This window comes from Balaenoptera ricei, chromosome 2, assembly GCF_028023285.1.
Source record: "Balaenoptera ricei isolate mBalRic1 chromosome 2, mBalRic1.hap2, whole genome shotgun sequence".
NCBI lineage: Eukaryota > Metazoa > Chordata > Mammalia > Artiodactyla > Balaenopteridae > Balaenoptera > Balaenoptera ricei.
In genome coordinates this window covers 30096276-30113391 of record NC_082640.1, presented here as the reverse complement: position 1 = coordinate 30113391, position 17116 = coordinate 30096276, and the positions used below count along the sequence as shown (strand labels likewise).

Below are 17116 nucleotides of genomic sequence, written 5' to 3'. Positions count from 1 at the left end.
TCCAAAAACAATATGCTTTTAGAATTATGTTAAATGGAGAAGAGATCTGACGATTGGGGCCAAAAAAGAAAAAAAAAAAAGTCTTCAATTAGGTTTGAATACGTTTCTTGCATTTAGTTCTATAAACAAGATAACCACCGTTGCAGGAACGACTAGCTGTCCCCTGATAACCATTCGTTGTCCAGCTCCACAGTAAACAAGCCCTGATTGTTAGCCAGGCCCGCAGACATTCAAAACCAATGTAGTGCTGCCAACCTGCCTTTCAGCTGTGGGTGACAGTGCCCAGTGACACTTAAGTGTGAGTGAGGCGGCTGAGGAGCTGTCCTCACAGTCTGCACCTTCTGCCTCCTCCTTTTTCTGCTTCTCCTCCTCTGGCTGGAATGTGCAAAAGGAAGGCTGGAGCTGGAAAAGCCGCTCTAGACCCTGAGGCACCCTTGGGAGGGGAGGCCAAGACATAAGATGCCACGGTCCCTGGTGGTTTCTTCTACATGAGAAAAAACCCTAACTCATTTAAAACATTGTCATTTTGAGTTTCTGTGCTCATGGCCAAAACCAGTCCTGATATACTACATTCAAGAAAACATTTTTGAAAAAAAAAAATCTACCATCTATTTCTTGAATTTTCAAAGCCCATAAACTGAGACTCGTGTTTATATGGACATGCATACGCCTTCCTTCAATACTTACTTTTCCTGATTCCATTAGGGGCAAACTATGAGGAGATCCTCTTTCTACTAAACGGACTCTACAAAGAGAAACAGAAGGTGTTACTGTGTTTTCTGTACCAGTGGTTTCCTTCCTCCACATCCAGCACTTGGTCAATGCCTGGCAGTTTGATGGGGAACGTTAACTCTGCTGATGAGCATTACCCAACGCAAAGATAGTCTAGAAGTCAAAGAAAAAGCAGTCGATAGTAGAGAGGAAACAGCGAGGGCCACCACACAGGCCACGGAGAATGGAGATGCAGTCCCACCTACCAACCTGAAAAATGGGAACGATTCTGCATTTAAAGTAACCAGTGCTTGCAGAAAAGGGAAAGAATAAGGATTAAACTGCATTCCTCAAAGAGCTGCCACCCCTGTAACAGCGATGCCTGGTCCTGAAACACTCACGGCCCTGCCCCTGCAGACCACAGGCAGGGCCTCAGACACAGCAGCACAGAACCCACCTCCTCAAACAGGCACACTAGAGAGGACCGGCCAGTTCAGACAGCAAAAGCTCCTTTTAGAAAAGAAGCTCTTTTCCATTTAAAAACTATTCACTGGTGATTTAATCTTAAACTGTGGAGGACCTTGGTGCCAGTCACAACCTGAGCTCGCTAAGTCCTTCCCAGCTGCGTTATTTTAACTATTCTATGACTGGTTTTACATCTCTCCATGTTACTTTGAGACTGTGATGCTGATCATTCATCTACAGGCAACTTTTATTTAAGGAAAACGGAGTGAAGGGGAACCTGCTGGGATGCTTGACTGCAGAACACGGAGGGCGTCAGCAGGAGGATGGGGCCAGGGAGCGCGGGACTGTCAAATTCACCAGCGTGACCCATTCTTTGTATCAGCACAGATCTGCCCCCATAACTGATAAGCGTTGCTGAAGGGGGATGGGCAACGAAGGAAGGACCCTGAGAGTCACAGCTTGGTGGGGTTCCTTCGCAGGCTCTGCTCCGGTCGCCCAGAGTGAGGGTCCAGGGCGCGGATGACAACATGAGCAGGAGGAGGGCAGACAGACAAGGTCCCGACAGAGAGGGGTGTGGGTAGGGCTCCCGTGCCGGCAGGCATCCTGGGGCTGCAGGCCTCTGAAAAGTAGCTGAAAAGCTCTTACTTTCAGGCAAAGGATGCCCTGCCTTCCAGCGAGCCTTTGGTGTGGTGTCTCGTGTTGCTGCAGACAAAAGTAGCAGAGGAGACCCTGGGAGGGCTGGAGGTACCTGAGTAGCTGCAGCAACGATGTAATGAGTGGAAGAAGTCACTGAAGCAATTCTGGATCATTTGATACCCATCACATGCTTCGATATTTGTCTCTAAGAAGACCCTGATGCTGACAGCAAGAGATTAGGGCTATCAAAGAAAAACCACCTAGATCTTACACTACTTAAGCCTTCCAGAATATGGGCACACCTCCTTTTATTGCACTTTGTTTGCTTTACTGCACTTCACAGATACTGTGTTCTTTTTTTTTTTTTTTTTACAAATTGAAGGTTTGTGGCAACCCTGCATCAAGCAAGTCTATCAGTGCCATTTTTCCAACAGCATTTGCTCACTTCATGTCTCTGTCACATTATGGTAGTAATTCTTGTAATATTTCAAACTTTTTCATTATTACTATGGCATTTATTATGGTGATCTGTGATCTTCGATGTTACTATTGTAATTGTTTTGGGGTGCCACGAATTTGCCCTTATAAGATGGTGAACTTAATAAATGCTGTGTGTTCTTACTGCCCCACTGACTGGCCATTCCCCGTCTTTCTCCCCCTCATTCCCTGAGACACAACGATACTGAAATTAGGCCAATTAATAACCCTACAATGGCCTTAGTGTTCAAGTGACATTCTTCTCAAGGAAAAGTCACGCATTTCTCACTTTAAATGAAACGGTAGAAATGATTAAGCTTGGTGAGGAAGGCAGGTCAAAAGCTAAGATGGGCTGAAAGCTAGGCCTCTTGCACCACCAGATAGTTAGCCAAGTTGTATATGCCAAGGAAAAGTTATTGAAAGAAATTAAAAGTGAACATATGAAACAGCCTTATTGCTGATATGGAGAAAGTTTTAGTGGTCTGGATAGAAGATCAAAATAGCCACAACATTTCTTTAAGCCAAAGCCTAACCCAAAGCAAGGCCCTAACTCTCTCGAACTCTATGAAGGCTAAGAGAGGTGAGGAAGCTGCAGAAGAAATTTAGAAGCTAGCAGAGGTTGGTTCATGAGGTTTAAGGAAAGAAGCCTTTTCCATTACATAAAAGTAAAGGTGAAGCAGCAAGTGCTGATGAAGAAGCTGCAGCAAGTTATCCAGAAGATCTAGCTAAGATCATTCATGAAGGTGGCTCCACCGAACAAAAGATTTTCAATGTAGATTAAACAGCCTTCTATTGGAAGAAGATGCCATCTAGGACTTTCATAGCAAGAGAGGAGAGGCCAATGCCTGGCTTCCAAGCTTCAAAGGACAGGATGACTCTTGTTAGGGGCTACAACACCTGGTGACTTGAAGTTGAGCCAATGGTCATCTACCATTCTGAAAATCCTAAGGCCTGTAAGAATTATGCTAAATCTACCCTGCCTGTGCTCTGTAAATGGAACAACAAAGCCTGGATGACAGCACATCTGGTTACAACATGGTTTACTGAATATTTTAAGCCCACTGTTGAGATGTGCTCAGGAAAAGAAACTCCTTTCAAAAAAACACTACTGCTCATTGACAATGCACCTGGTCACCCAAGGGCTCTGATGGAAATGAACAATGACATACAGGTTGTTTTCATGTCTGCTAACACGATATCCATTCTACAGTCCCTGGATCACGTAGTAATTTTGACTTTTAATTCTTATTATTTAAGAAATACATTTTATAAGGCTATATAGCTGCCATAGATAGTGATTTCCCTGATGGATCTGGGTACAGGTAATTGAAAACCTTCTGGAAAGGATTTACTATTCTAGATGCCATTAAGAATATTCATGATTCATGGGAAGAGGCCAAAATATCAACATTAACAGGCGTTCAGAAGAAGTTGATTTCAACCCTCCTGGATGGCTTTGAGGGGGTTCAAGACTTCAGCGGAAGAAGTAACTCCAGATGTGGTAGAAACAGCAAAAGAACTAGAATTAGAAGTGGAGCCTGAGATGTGACTGAATTTCTGCAATCTCATGAGAAAACTTGGACAGATGAAGAGTTACTTTATGGATGAGCAAAGAAAGTGGTTTCTTGAGATGGAATCTACCCTGGTGAAGATTCTGTGAAGATTGTTGGAATGACAACAAAGGACTTAGAATATGGCATAAACTTAGTAGATAAAACAGGGGCAGGGTTGGAGAAGATTGATCCAAATTTTGAAAGAAGTTCCGCTGTGGGTAAAATGCTGTCATCGGCATTGCGTGTTACAGAGAAATCGTTCCTGAAGAGTCAGTTCATGTGGCGAACTTCATGGCTGTCCTATTTTAAGAAACTGCCACAGCTGCCCCAACCTTCAGTAAGGACCACCCTGTTCAGTCAGCAGCCAGCCACACTGAGGGGAGATCCTCCACCAGCAAAAAGATTATAACCCACTGAAGGCTCAGACGACGGTGAGCATTTTTTAGCAACAAAATATTTTAAAATTAAGGTATGTGCACTTTGTTTTTTCAGACATAATGCTATTGCACACTTAATTGACTACAGTACAGTGTAAACATAACTTTTATATGCATTGGGAAACCAAAAAATTCGTGCGACTTGCTTTATTGTGATATTCCCTTTACTGTGGTGGTCTAGAATCAAACCCACAGAATCTCTGAGGTCTGCCTGTATGCCAATAGGCTTAATGATGCCATCCTTCAAAAATAAACTACTGGCTGCATTAAGACAGAATTAAAAGGGACTAAAACTCTTCTAGGACCCAGGTAGCATTATGCTAATTTAGGGTGGGTTATAATTAAAAATTACCATTAGAGCACTAAGAATCTATGGAACTTCACCTGTAGCAGCTTTCAGACAGATGCGATGCTTGCAGGAAATATCAATGCTGGGAATGATAACTTTTTACAGCCTGCTGGGTCAGGAGGCTGCGCCTGTTACACTGAACTAAATTAGGCCAATTTGAGTAGTTAGGTTAAGTGAAGAAGCCTGTGTGTCCAAGTGCTGGCTGGCCAACTGTGGAGTCTGGATATTGGCAACTGGCTACAGATGGAGAAAGCAATAAAGAAAGAGGCCAAATTGGCTGGGAAGATTATGAGTGGGCAGAAGCAGGGGTGAGGAAAGAGGGAAAGAATGAAAGAGAAAGGGGCCGAGGTAACGGCTGGCTCAGCCCACGTAGTCTGGCTGCTGCTATGGGCGGGGCAGCTGGCCAGAGAGTAGGCTGGGTGTCCTACAAAGGCCAGACCATCAGGCCAGGGAAGGGAGCAAAACCTTTGCCAAAAATGAGGGTTGTTCTGGATAAGCTACGCTCTGCTGTTTGTCCACTCACAGCCACCACTCAGGTAGCTCTGGCTGTGTCACTATGACAGGGATGACTTCTGAGCGGGGCACCTGGTGTCATGAGTGGAACCAGGCCACCTGAGCCAAGAGTGGGAGCAAGTGCCCTGGCCTGCGACTCGAGCCCGGACGTTGTGCTTCTCCTCCTCTCAGACCCCAAGGTTCCCGCCAACATGGGGAGTGAGTCCATGGCCCGGTCCTCCTTCAGCAGTGGGACTGCTGGCCACGCACACTGGCCGGCCTCTGCCTCTCTGGCCAGCAGGCCTCCCCTGCTCTCGGAGTTTAGGAGTTTATCTTGTCTCCTGACCCTCCCTGCTGAGCCGAATCCTCTGAGGAAGGCAGGCAAATGGGATCTCAGCTGAGGATCTCACCTGAAATGTGGGAAACCCTACCGCTAAGAACTTCCTTGCGGCCTCCTGGCTGGGCTGCTGAGTGGTGGCAGGGACCTGGGCAAGCATGGAGGGCAAACGTAAGGACAGAACAAAGAATTTCTTCTCTGGTCAGTATGAAACGGTGCTCTCTGTCAGCGATTCACAGGCAAGCAGGAAGGGGGCACTGCAATCACTCAGGGGTGGTCCTGTCCTGCCAGCAAATGCCACACGGGTGGCCGTTCCTCCACTTGAAAATATCCACAGAGCAAAGAGAAAACCACCCCTTACAGGAGGAGACAGAGATGTGTCTTTTGAAAGAGCTGGGAGCTACACACACACAGGCAGCACACACGGGAGGGCGAGTGACTCACAGAAATACAGGAAACTCAGGAGGAGACCTTCCCAGGCTGGCACCACGGGGAGGGGAGGCTCTCTCCCCCCCGGGACTGCGCCTGCCCACACACCGTAACCCAGTGGCTCTGGAGATGCGCCACAATCAGGAAACCACAGCACCTTCCCCACAGGAGGGCTGGCAGCGCCACAGCTGCTGTCAGGAGCCGGTCACTTCAGAACCACGGACAAGAGCCCAGCGTGGGCACGTCCTGACAGAGCAGGTCAAGAGGACGGGGGGTGCCGGACTGCCCAGCGGCCAGCCCAGACACACAGGAAGAGGAGCTGACAGGGCCCAGCGGCGTGCACTGAGCAGCCAGGACGAAGTGTGCATGGCGTTCCTGCATCCGGGGTGGCCCTGGGCCGAGTCGCCCATGTCCCTGGGCAGCAGGGGGAGGACAGTGCCTTCCAGGAAGGGACACGGTAATTACTCCTTAACGTAAGACACCTATTTGGGTTTCTGCCCCCTTCAGAAGAAGGGGCCCAGCAGGAGAGAGCGGCGATGAGCCCGGGCGTGCAGCAGGACCTCAGCCTGGAGGAGCTGGATGTGGCAGCACCAAGCCAGCCCGGGGAGCAAGGCCCCCTGCTGTGACTGCGAGAGGGTGCCTCCAGGGACAGAAACCAGCAGAAAACCCCCTTCAAGGGCAGGACTTTGCTTTGGTTTCTTAAGTCAAACCCTGATGAAGACGAGGAAGGGACAAGTCCCATGCACGTGTTTCTGGTGTCTGACAGCCCCTCAGCTCCCAGACATGCCTGTCCTCTGACGCAGGACAGAGCTGAGAATGTGAAATGCGAGCCTGGAGAGCGCTACAGGGACAGAGGCGGGTACGACTCTGAGGCTTTCTCATGAGGCCTGGACAGGGCGGGTGTGGGATCGCTCTGACACTGAGCAATGTTAGCCTGAATTGTGAAGGTCAATGACATTCCTGACAGTGTCACTAACGTATGACCGCACAGCAATTTCCAGTTCACAAAGCACTTTTACTTCTGTTTTGAATGACCAAGTCAGGAAATGTATGTATAAGAGATTATTTTACAGATTAGGACAAAAGGGTCACTTAAAAGAATACAGACTTCCCAAGGTCAAAAGATTAGGAAAAGAAACTCCTACTATGACTCAGGTCTCCTGGCTCTTTCTAGAACAGTGAAATCCATCTGATACTGGACTTTTATTACTTTACCATGATACATTGTACGGGTTCCAATTTCACTTTTCCTAAATCACAACTCTTCTCAATAGGAAGATTTGCCACACTGAAGATAGTTAAGAAGGTAGGTCACAAAGCTGCTAGAAAGGAGTTTCTAGATTTCTTTCCTTTTCCAGGAAAGAAAACTCCTTGAACCCCACTCCCAACCATCCCTGGTACTCCAGGAGATTTGTAACACACAATGGGACCAACTGTCCTTTCCTGATTACTATTCTTGTGAATAAGTCCGTTTGAGACTGTAACCTACTCTCTTAGGCCCCAAAGATCAGCAGTTTTAATCTAAATGGTCTTATAAATTAGATCTTCATGTGTTTTGAGGGTCAGGTCACAGACAGAACTGCATAAATATTACTCAAACGGCGATTCTTTGACAAGGTGTTGTTCACCTTTTGAAGTTATAAAGTTTTTTTCAAATAATTTTTATAGGGAGTAAAGTAGATTTCTTTTTAAAGCCCAGAAGTTGTATTTGGAAATTTATGCCCCTGAAACACACTTACTTAATCTCTTCAGAGCTAAGTGTCTGCATTTTGAAAATGTTCTGGATGGAGCTCTGCTCTAGTGGGCCGGCATGCTCTTGGTGGGCCAGTGGTTCTCTCTGCCACCAGATGGGCTGTATCCTGTGATTCCCTGTGCATAGCAGGGTCTAAAATGAGGGCTACAGGGGCCGGGAAGCACCTCTAAGTGTGATGTGTTAAGGTGAATGCAGCGTTTCTTAGTCTCGGCACTGCTGCCATTCTGGTCATTTGCTGTGCAGCAGGAGTCTGTCCTGTGCACTGTAGGATGTTTAGCTGCATCCCTGGCCTCCGCCCCCCCACATGCCAGCAGTACCACTCCCCAGATTATGCTAATCAGACATGGCAACATGGCAACTCGTCCGCTGGGGGCACAAGCACCCGTCTGGGAACCCCTGGTGTGAGTGGGGGTTGGTATTCCCCAGGATACCTGAGCCTGCATGGCACACCCGGCCCCTTCTCAGCCCCTGCAGCTCTGCCCCCTACACACTCACTCACACACGGGACTCAGTATCATGGAAGAACACGCTCAGCCAGGCCAGGCTGGGGGCTCCTGGTTTCCCACCCACAACCTCCACTCTGCTCTCCCAGGTATTGTGAGCACAATGCACACGTCAGTAGGCACCACGTGAGGACATGCAGATAGCAGCACAGTATCTGGCCCTCACAACACGTCCACAAGCACCTCTAGTAATTTACAAAAGGACACCTTCTACTAGAGTTCACGCTTACTATTAACACGTCATAGAAACATCAATGAATGGGCATCTCCACAACTACCCCAAAGAAATGACCTAATCAATGGGGAAGTCTACAGGAAAATGATAGAATTCTCTCTTCCCCCTCAGGCACGTCAGGAGGGACCCCTTTGGGAGCAGAAGTTCTGCTAAAGATTCCTCATCTTGTCTCCACCTTCCCTCCCTCGAGGTGAACTCACAAGCACTCACCAGCAACACCCCCTTTCGTTCTTGCTCAAGGCTGCTTAGGAAGCTGCACAGAAAGGTCACCTGACTTATATTTTAGTTTTTCATGGAAATGCCTTGACACAAATTCTCAATTCATGTAAAGAAATGTGGGCAGAGTGTTGGTATTTTATCAGGTGCAGAATGGTGCCTGACTAGAGTGTTCAAGTAAAGGACCAAGTCTTCTGGGCAGACTGTGAGAAAAAGCAACTCTGGTTGCAACGGCTCTGGGCCAACCGTTGTCATTTGTGTCTGAAAACAAGAATTTGATTGCTCCACTGGGTACCTCACGCAGTAAATGTGGAGAGTTGTGAAAGCTCGCTCAATGAACCACCTTGTTTGGAGCAGATGACTCTGCACTCCTCACTCCTTCTCCTTCTAGAAGGAACACTGCACGCCAGGCACCGAGAAGGCAAAATCACAATACCTGTCGTGTCTCAGAGCTCTCATGTCCACGTAGACGGTGGTCGGATCGGGCCCCGAGGTCCCCTGCAAGCAAGGACACAGTGAGGTTAACACGAGTTTGCCTTGGAGGAGCTGGGTCTGTGCTTCCTACTGGCTAGGGAGCATTTCTCTGGCAAAGTCTGAACAAAACCCAAAAGCACTAAAACCACACCTCTCAACTGATAACCCAACTCCGAAAGGAACATCTTATTAAGATAATACTGGACTTTCACACAGCTTGACTGTCAATCACATTTATGAAAATTAGGAAGAAAAGGGGCATTTTGCCAAATAAAAGAAGGCAGAAACTACAGAGGCAGCATTTGGCAAAAGCAGGTCGCCGAGGACGTGAAGCATCATGTGCTGAGAGGTTTTCACCACATGCATCCCAAAAGGTGTATTTGTAGAGCTCAAGATACTGAAGCAGAACACGTGACATGAGCTGACAGATTAAGGAAGAAGAGATAAAAGATAATGACCTTGTTCCTTCTAGTTCTACTTGTGCCTTGGTTTTCCTCCAATGCGGGAGGCCATTTTTGCCCAAGACATAAGTCAGGGAGGTTGTGGGTTTACCACTGGCCATCTGGGCAGCACCCTGTGTTCTGAACTCTTTATTTAACACAGGGTCCAGAAACCTTATCCTGGCATCTTAAATCTCTTCAAAATATATGCTGAGTTGACTTCTGAACAGTGATCTCTGCTCATGTAAGAGCAATGGCATTAAAGCTACATCACAAACCAAAATTCTATGTACATTTCTTGGGAAAGTAATGCAATACCTTGGGTAGAAAAAGACAGAACCTAAGAAAAATCTGCCAAAAAATAAGGGAGCCTCTCAGAATTTATTTGAAGAACTACACTAAAATTCTTCACGAGAGAATCTTAATCTTATACCAAAGGCACGTTTAAATATAAGAAAAAGATAAAAATAAAGACACCTTTGTTGTACCATCTGGACCCCCCGATAATCCTCCCCACAGAGAAAGCACATGCAATCAGCCTGGAGGAGGAGCTGCACTGCCGTGTGGCCACGGCGCCCTCGCTGATCTGTGACAGCTTGGCGGAGCCGTGCTACAGACCAGCGCTGAGTGGAGGAGCGGTTTGTGGTCTGAGTAATGCAAAGCGCATAACCATAAGAGGCCAATTAAAAACAAACAAATCAGAAAACAGGTCACTAGAAATGGAAAATGAAATAAAACGGAGATGACCCCAAACTGATGGTATAAACGGAGGCACAGCGTTTGTCACAAACGCGAGACATCTGACAAGATCTGAGAAGTGACACCACGCTGGCCGTCAGCCCTCCTTGACCACGGGTCTAGAAGCCCAGCCCATCTCTGCACTCAACTCCTAGTCTGCCCGCTGCTGGGAGCTGACGAGACGGCGGTGGTTAGCAGGCACTGGTGTGGATGAGCGGGAAATCCCTACCTTCTCGGCCAGCTTCCACAGCCGGTGGGGCTACAGCAGCAGGAGGTGGGAGCAGAGGAGAGGTGAGGACACCAGACCAACAGACACCGAAAATCCAGGACACACACAGACACATAAACAAACAACCCAACAATAAAAGTGGGATGAAGAAGAGAGAGGGGTGGGGAGGAAAATGCAAAAAGCAGGGAACAAAGTAAAAAGAAGATCAAAAACAATGTCAAATATGGAAGTCGTTAAAATCAATCACTGTACCATTAAAGGTTAAAAAAAATCTAAAAAGATGTCCACATATCCACAGAGCAACAGAGGAGAATAACAGATGACTAGCCACGGGCAGGTGGACCTGAGTAATTGCTTTTAATATGCATGGTCAGTGGGTTTTGATTTTATGGTACCTTTCTCTAGTTTCTTTTCTTTTCTGAGAAAGTGGGGAGTATGAATTTTATTGGCCAAACTTGTCAAGTGTTCCTTGTTGAAATAGTTTCAAGTTTCTTACTACAACAATGAAGGGGAGCCTGGAAGTTTGTGGATCTAAAATCAGGGTGTCTAGCCCTACTCACCTACAAGATTAGGACAAGAAAAGAGGTCAGAGTACGAGTGAAGCATGAATCAAACCTTGGGCTCCTAGGTGGTCTAGCTCAGCGGTGCGGGGAGGGATCCCCCAGTGAGCACCCTGATTCACCCTCAGCTCTGTCCTCAGAGACGCTGCCTCCATTTCCCTCTTGTCTGCCACGGTTTTGGTGCCCACCTCTGCCCCTGTTAAAGCATCTATACCCATGGGGGAAAGACTCCAGAAAGCAACGTGGGCAAACTACTCTGATGTTGTGTGTTCCCTGGCTGACCTGGTGTCTTTCCCAAACACTCCTAGAAAACTAGAACAGGGCCGAGTTCTCCCTTGGGTGTGGTCCTGACCCCGTCATCACAATCACTAGGTGGGCTCCAGAGACAACAGCAGCAGCAACAAAGAAGGAGCTCTTCACTCGGTTTCCTGAGGCTGCAATTTGTGAATAAAGAAGGCCAGACTGAAAAACTATCATCACTCAACTTGGAGGTAAGTCTATTAAAAAAAAAAAAAAAAAAAGCAATGGTTCCAGATTTAAAAATTATGATTCCATCCTTCTCTCTGAGACTTCCTTCACTGTGGTAACCATGGCTACTGCTTTCTCTCAGCATCTCTATGTTTGTAAAACTGAGGCAGGACTCAAGGAAAGAGAACAGGGCCAGGAAAGGTGTGTGCACCTGGAAGGCACACACGACTTTCACTGGGTCTCTTCAAGCTGAATGAAATAATTTAAATAATTTCTCTCATGATTCTTTGAATCCCAAACATTAATTGGAACAAAACTAAGTCCATGTTCTCTCTCTAAATTATTCTAATTCACAATTTTTAAAAATAATGACTCAAAGTAGTATCTCAGAAAAATAATACACATGACTGGGAACGAGTTGCCTATCTTGTAAATGTGTGGAGGAGATAACATCTGGAGCAAAATTGGTATACTGACTAATGAGGGAGACTGAACAAAGAGTTAATGTACAGGTGTTTCCAAGTTTCAAAAACCCTAAGGTAAAAAACTCTGAGATTTCAAGATAAATAGTAGGGAGTGTATATTTAACAAAATCTTCACTTTGCCAAAGAATGCAAGCTGGAGTTCCTTTAACTAAGGAGTATGCTCCCAAGTATTTAAAGATAACGGAATACTTCCAGAAGGGACCAGCAGGAAAGCAAAGCTATCTATTCCAACCAAAGTTTATCAGAAATGAAGACGAAACATGTTTGAAATTGCAAGTTATATTAATCAGAAAAGAGGATTAACTTTAATGTTCAGTTGTATAATAAAAAGTTACATATGGACATACAGTAAAAAATCATTTTTTCTTATTGTCATAAAAGCATATCAGTTAGGTATTAAGCACTTATTGAACAAATGAGTTATATTTAAATCTCAGCTGTAGATATACAGACTCACATCCCAAACACAGCACAGCCAATTCAACACAGTACTTATCTGAACACCTCGGCTGAGTGGTACTTTTCTATTCAGCAACTCACATACTATAGCGTTAGTACAATCTAGTATTAGCACATAACTCCTTAAGCCTAAGTAGCAAATTCTAAGTAGAAACGTGATATAAAGGCACAGTTCCAGAGTACTGACATTGGGCATATCTACTGTGCTGGTGTTTGAGGAGTTGAGGGAGTTTCCCATAACTGGGGCACAGAAGGCAGCTCTGCAGGACTGGATTCCAGCAGGGTATGGGCACAGCAAAGTGGTTCATCAGTGGGCTCTTCCTCCCTGAACTTTAAGCAGTGTTTCTGCCTGCATGACCCCAAGCCACATTCTTTGGTCCTCCTAGCAGATCTGTGTATTAATAATGATCTTTTCACTATTTTAACTGAGATTTCAGCTTTCTTTTGATAAGCACTAGTATGGTGCAACTTTTCCATGCTTATACCTTTCATCTATTTGTGTCTTTATTTTTAAACCATGTTTGTTTTAGGCTATATATAATTGGGTCTTGCTTTTTAAAAATCCAACCTCATGATCTCTGCATCTTAAATGAAGCGGTAGAGGATTTATATTTATTAGATTATTGATGTGATTATGTTTAAATCTATTTTTTGTTGTTTATAATTCATCCCATCTATCCCCCCCACCTTTTCTCTGCCTTCTTTTATAGATCCATTCTCTCTCCTCTGTTCGCTTATTAGCTACAACTCTTTGTTTTTCTAATTTTAGTGGTTACTTCATGGCTTATAGCATACATCTTTAATTTTCCAGTCTACCTTCAAGCGATATTATACCAATTCACATGTTGGGAGAACCTTATGATAGTATACTTCCATTTTTCCTTCCCAAACTCTGGGCAGTTGCTGTCATCAGTTGACTTTTATACATGATATAAACCCTACAATATATTACAAGTTTTGTAAAGGCAGTCAATTACCTTCTAAAGAGACTTAATAAGAAAAAAGTCTTATATGTTTACCTATGCACTTGCCATTTCCAGCATTATTCATTCTCTTGTATAGACCCAGATTTCAAACTGGTATCATTTCCCTTCTGCCTAAAGGATTTCCTTTAATATTTCTTGCTCTGTGGGCCTGCTAGTAGTTGATTCTCAGCTTTTGTATGGCTAAAAAAAAGTTTGCTCTTGAAAGATATTTCCATTGACTACTATGAAATTCTAGGTTGACAGTATTTTTCTTTCAGTATTTAAAAGCTGTTTTCCACTGTCTCTTTGCTTACATTTCTGATGAGAAGTCTGATGTCATTCTCATCACTGTTCCTCTGTAAATTGATTTTTTAAATCTGTCTGCTTTTAAGATTTTCCCTGTATCACTGGTTTTGGGCAATTTAGTTAAGCAGTTTCCTTCATGTTACATTAGAGCAGTGGGATTTGTGGGTTTATAGTTCCATCAAATTTGATATATTTCTTCATGTATTTTTTTCTAGACCGCACTCTTCTTTTTCCTCTTCCATGGGAACTCCTATTATATGTATACTAAGTCCCTTGAAGTTTCCCCAGATTTCACTGATGCACTTTCCATTAAAAAATATTTTTTTCATGTTTCATTTTGGAAAGTTTCTATCTGTTCAAGTTCACTAATCTTTTCTTCTGCCATTGATTCCATCCAGTGTATTTTTCATCTCACATATTATAGTTTACATTTCTAGAAGTTCAATTTGAGGTTTTTTTTTTTTTAACTTTCCATGTCTTTTCTTAACTTTCTGAATATGTGGAATACAGTTAAAATTACTTTTAGTGTCCTTGTCTATAAATTCAACATCTGTGTCAGTATGGTTCAGTTTTGACTGACTAATATTTCTCCTCATTGTGGATCTGTACCTGCTTCTTGGTATGCTTGGTAATATTTTTTTTTTTGCTGCACTGCGTGGCATATGGGATATTAGTTCACCGACCAGGGATCGAACCCATGCCCCCTGCTGTGGAAGCGCAGAGTCTTAACCACTGGACCACCAGGGAAGTCCCTGCCTGGTAATTTTTTATAGGATGTCAAACACTGTAAATTTGACCTTGCTGGTCACTCATCCCACTGTGTTCTGGCTTCCCTCGTATCTGATGAGAGTTCAGCATCATTTTTATTATTGTCCCTCTTACATAATACATCTTTATTTTGTAGCTGCTTTAAGATTGTCTCTGCTGTTGGCTTTCAGCACTTTGGTGACAATGTGTGTAGGTGTGTTTTTTCAAGCTACTGTGCTTGGCGTTCACTGAGATTCTTGAATCTGTGTGTTGATATCTCATCAGTTTTGGCCACTGTGTCTTTAAATTGTTCTTCTGTCCCATTTTCTCTCACTCCCTCCTTCTGGGACTCCTATTACATGCATGTTAGACAACCTGCTATTCCACAGATCTCAGAGACTATCCCATTTTATTTTCATTCCTGTTCCTCTTGTGTTTCAGTTTGGATAACTTCTATTGACTGGATTTCAGGTTCACTCACTGACCCTTTCCCTGCTGCATTCAGTCTGCTATTAAACCATGAGGAATTTTTATTTTTAACACTGTGGTTTTCATTTCTAGCATTTCCATTTGGCTCTTTTTTGTGGTTTCTATCTTTCTGTGATATTCCTCATCTCTCCAGGCAAGGTGTATACCTTTCCGACTAGATTCTTTAACATATTTATATAGCTATTTTAAAGTCTCTGATAAATCCAACATGTCTATTCTACTGACTCTATTGACCATGCCCTTTCATGGCCATGTATCCTATTTTCTTTCTTCGTTGCATGTCTTTTAGATTTTGATTGTAAAGCAAACACTGTGTTTAAAAGCACAGTGGAGACTGAAGTAAAAACATTTACCCCCAGAAAAGGGCACACTCTCTCCTGTCAGCCCACTAGTTTGTGTGTCTGAGTGAGCTTGGTCTGGGATTTGTGGCAACATTAGACTTCATTCATGCTGGCTTCCCATGCCTGTGAGCAAGATCAGGACTTTGGATCTGAGCACTAATAAGACTCTGGATACCTCTTTATGCTTTATAGCCTAGAGGCTTGCTTTCCAAACTGTGGGAGATCTCTTTCTGCTTCACAGCTTGGCTGCCAGCTTTCTGCATGACTGGCTGCTTCTCTTTCCTCTCCATTCTGCTGCCCAACCCCTAGCCTTTGGAAGGCAAAATCTGCACTTGGTGAAGGCCCTGGGGGCCTGAGAGAGATGTGCTTGGCCTCCCTGTCCCACCTCTGTCTTTGGAGTGCAAGGGTGGTGCACCAGATGATCTGAGGCTCTCTAGAGAGGGGCTCTCAGCTTTTCTGCTCTCCTTCCAGCCCTCAGGACCTCTGCTTTCCACTCACTGAGGAAATTTTTTCACTTCCAGGGCCCCTCCTCAGACTTCAGAGACCTGTTGCTTTGACTCACCAGAGGCCCACAGAACCGCAGCTGGATTCTCTCAGCTCCTGCTCTGTTCCTGGCTTTCGCATACTGCCCTCTGGAGTAGGTGAGGTCTGTGGGCAGTTGGTGGGGGGTATGCAGAATGACTGGGCTGGAGGTCCCTGGGATTCTCATCCTCTTGCCAAGCTATTTACTGCTGTTAACGTTCTCAAAAAAGTTTGGCTGGTTCCTGCTCCCCTGTAAGGGGTGAAAACAATTGTAGGTCTCTTCTCTCTGAAAGATTTAGTTCATTTAGATTTCTCTGAATCTTGGCTCTCCGCTGAATTTTAAAAACTATGATTTTGTGTATTAGCCAGATGGTTTCAATAGTTAGGGCTGGAACAACAGTCTCTTGTGACTTATACATCCTAATCAAAAATGGAAGTCCAGCAGGGAACTATAGATATATTCAGTATCTAAAGGAAAAAAAGGGAAGTCCAGAATCCTTTTTAATGAATGTATTTTTTGCTAAAATTGTGGTTAGTATTAAGCACATTGATTGATTTAGAAACTGGTATCAGGAGTGGTTGTCAAGGAAATAGGGATCTGAAATTGATTAGTTGGTTTGGTAAAAGCCAAAGGGCAGAGAAAATCCAGCTCATCTGCCAGGCTGGACTCTGCAGATGTCCATGCCATGCCCTGGCAAAATGGGTAATTAAACCACTTTCACAGGGGTCAGCAAACCCCTGTTTTTGCAAAGTTTTCCAGGAACACAGCCTCACCCATTCATTTAAACATTATCTGTTTCTGCCTTGAGCTACAGAGATGAAGGTCGCTGAGAAGAGATCACAGACTGCAGGCCCAGCTCTTCACTCTCTGGCCTGTCAAGAAAAAGTGCCCCAAAGGCTTGTCTTGGGGACCGCTGATCCACAGAACAACGTGAAAACATAGTGAGATAACCCAAACCAGAGGGAACATCTGATTGAGAAGCTTGTGGGTTCAACATCACAGTCTGCCAGGACCCCGAACTCCTCATGTGGTTATTTCTGAAGCCCCTGAATGTTCAGATGGAGAGACGTGCTTGGCTATGGCAGTTCCAGCACTGATTCTCTATTCCACGCGGTGCCCCCGTGCCCAGCACACATCAGACATCTGTGGTGGTGAACTTGACAATCGAGTCTATGGCTTACAGAGGATCAGTGACGGAAGGGCCACCAGCTGGAAACCCGGGGCCTGGCCACAGTTGTCTCTTCTGGACAGAGGAAGGGTATGGTATTGGTTGCAAGAGTGAAGACTGCATTGTGGTGG

General features: G+C 44.9%; 1 protein-coding gene across 6 annotated transcripts in view; it reads right to left on the bottom strand.

The window, feature by feature from the left end:
• The window catches only part of DIP2C (disco interacting protein 2 homolog C), a 369992-nt gene that overhangs the window by 10000 nt on the left and 342876 nt on the right, over positions 1-17116 (bottom strand). For 4 of the 6 annotated variants that reach the window (XM_059912245.1, XM_059912246.1, XM_059912248.1 and 1 more), the window contains 3 exons: positions 10475-10504; positions 9030-9091; positions 688-745 (listed from right to left, as the gene is read on the bottom strand). In XM_059912245.1, the coding sequence (XP_059768228.1) occupies positions 688-745; positions 9030-9091; positions 10475-10504 (150 nt within the window). The remainder of the gene's footprint in view (positions 1-687; positions 746-9029; positions 9092-10474; positions 10505-17116) is intronic. The other 2 variants (XM_059912247.1, XM_059912251.1) reach the window with 1 other exon arrangement.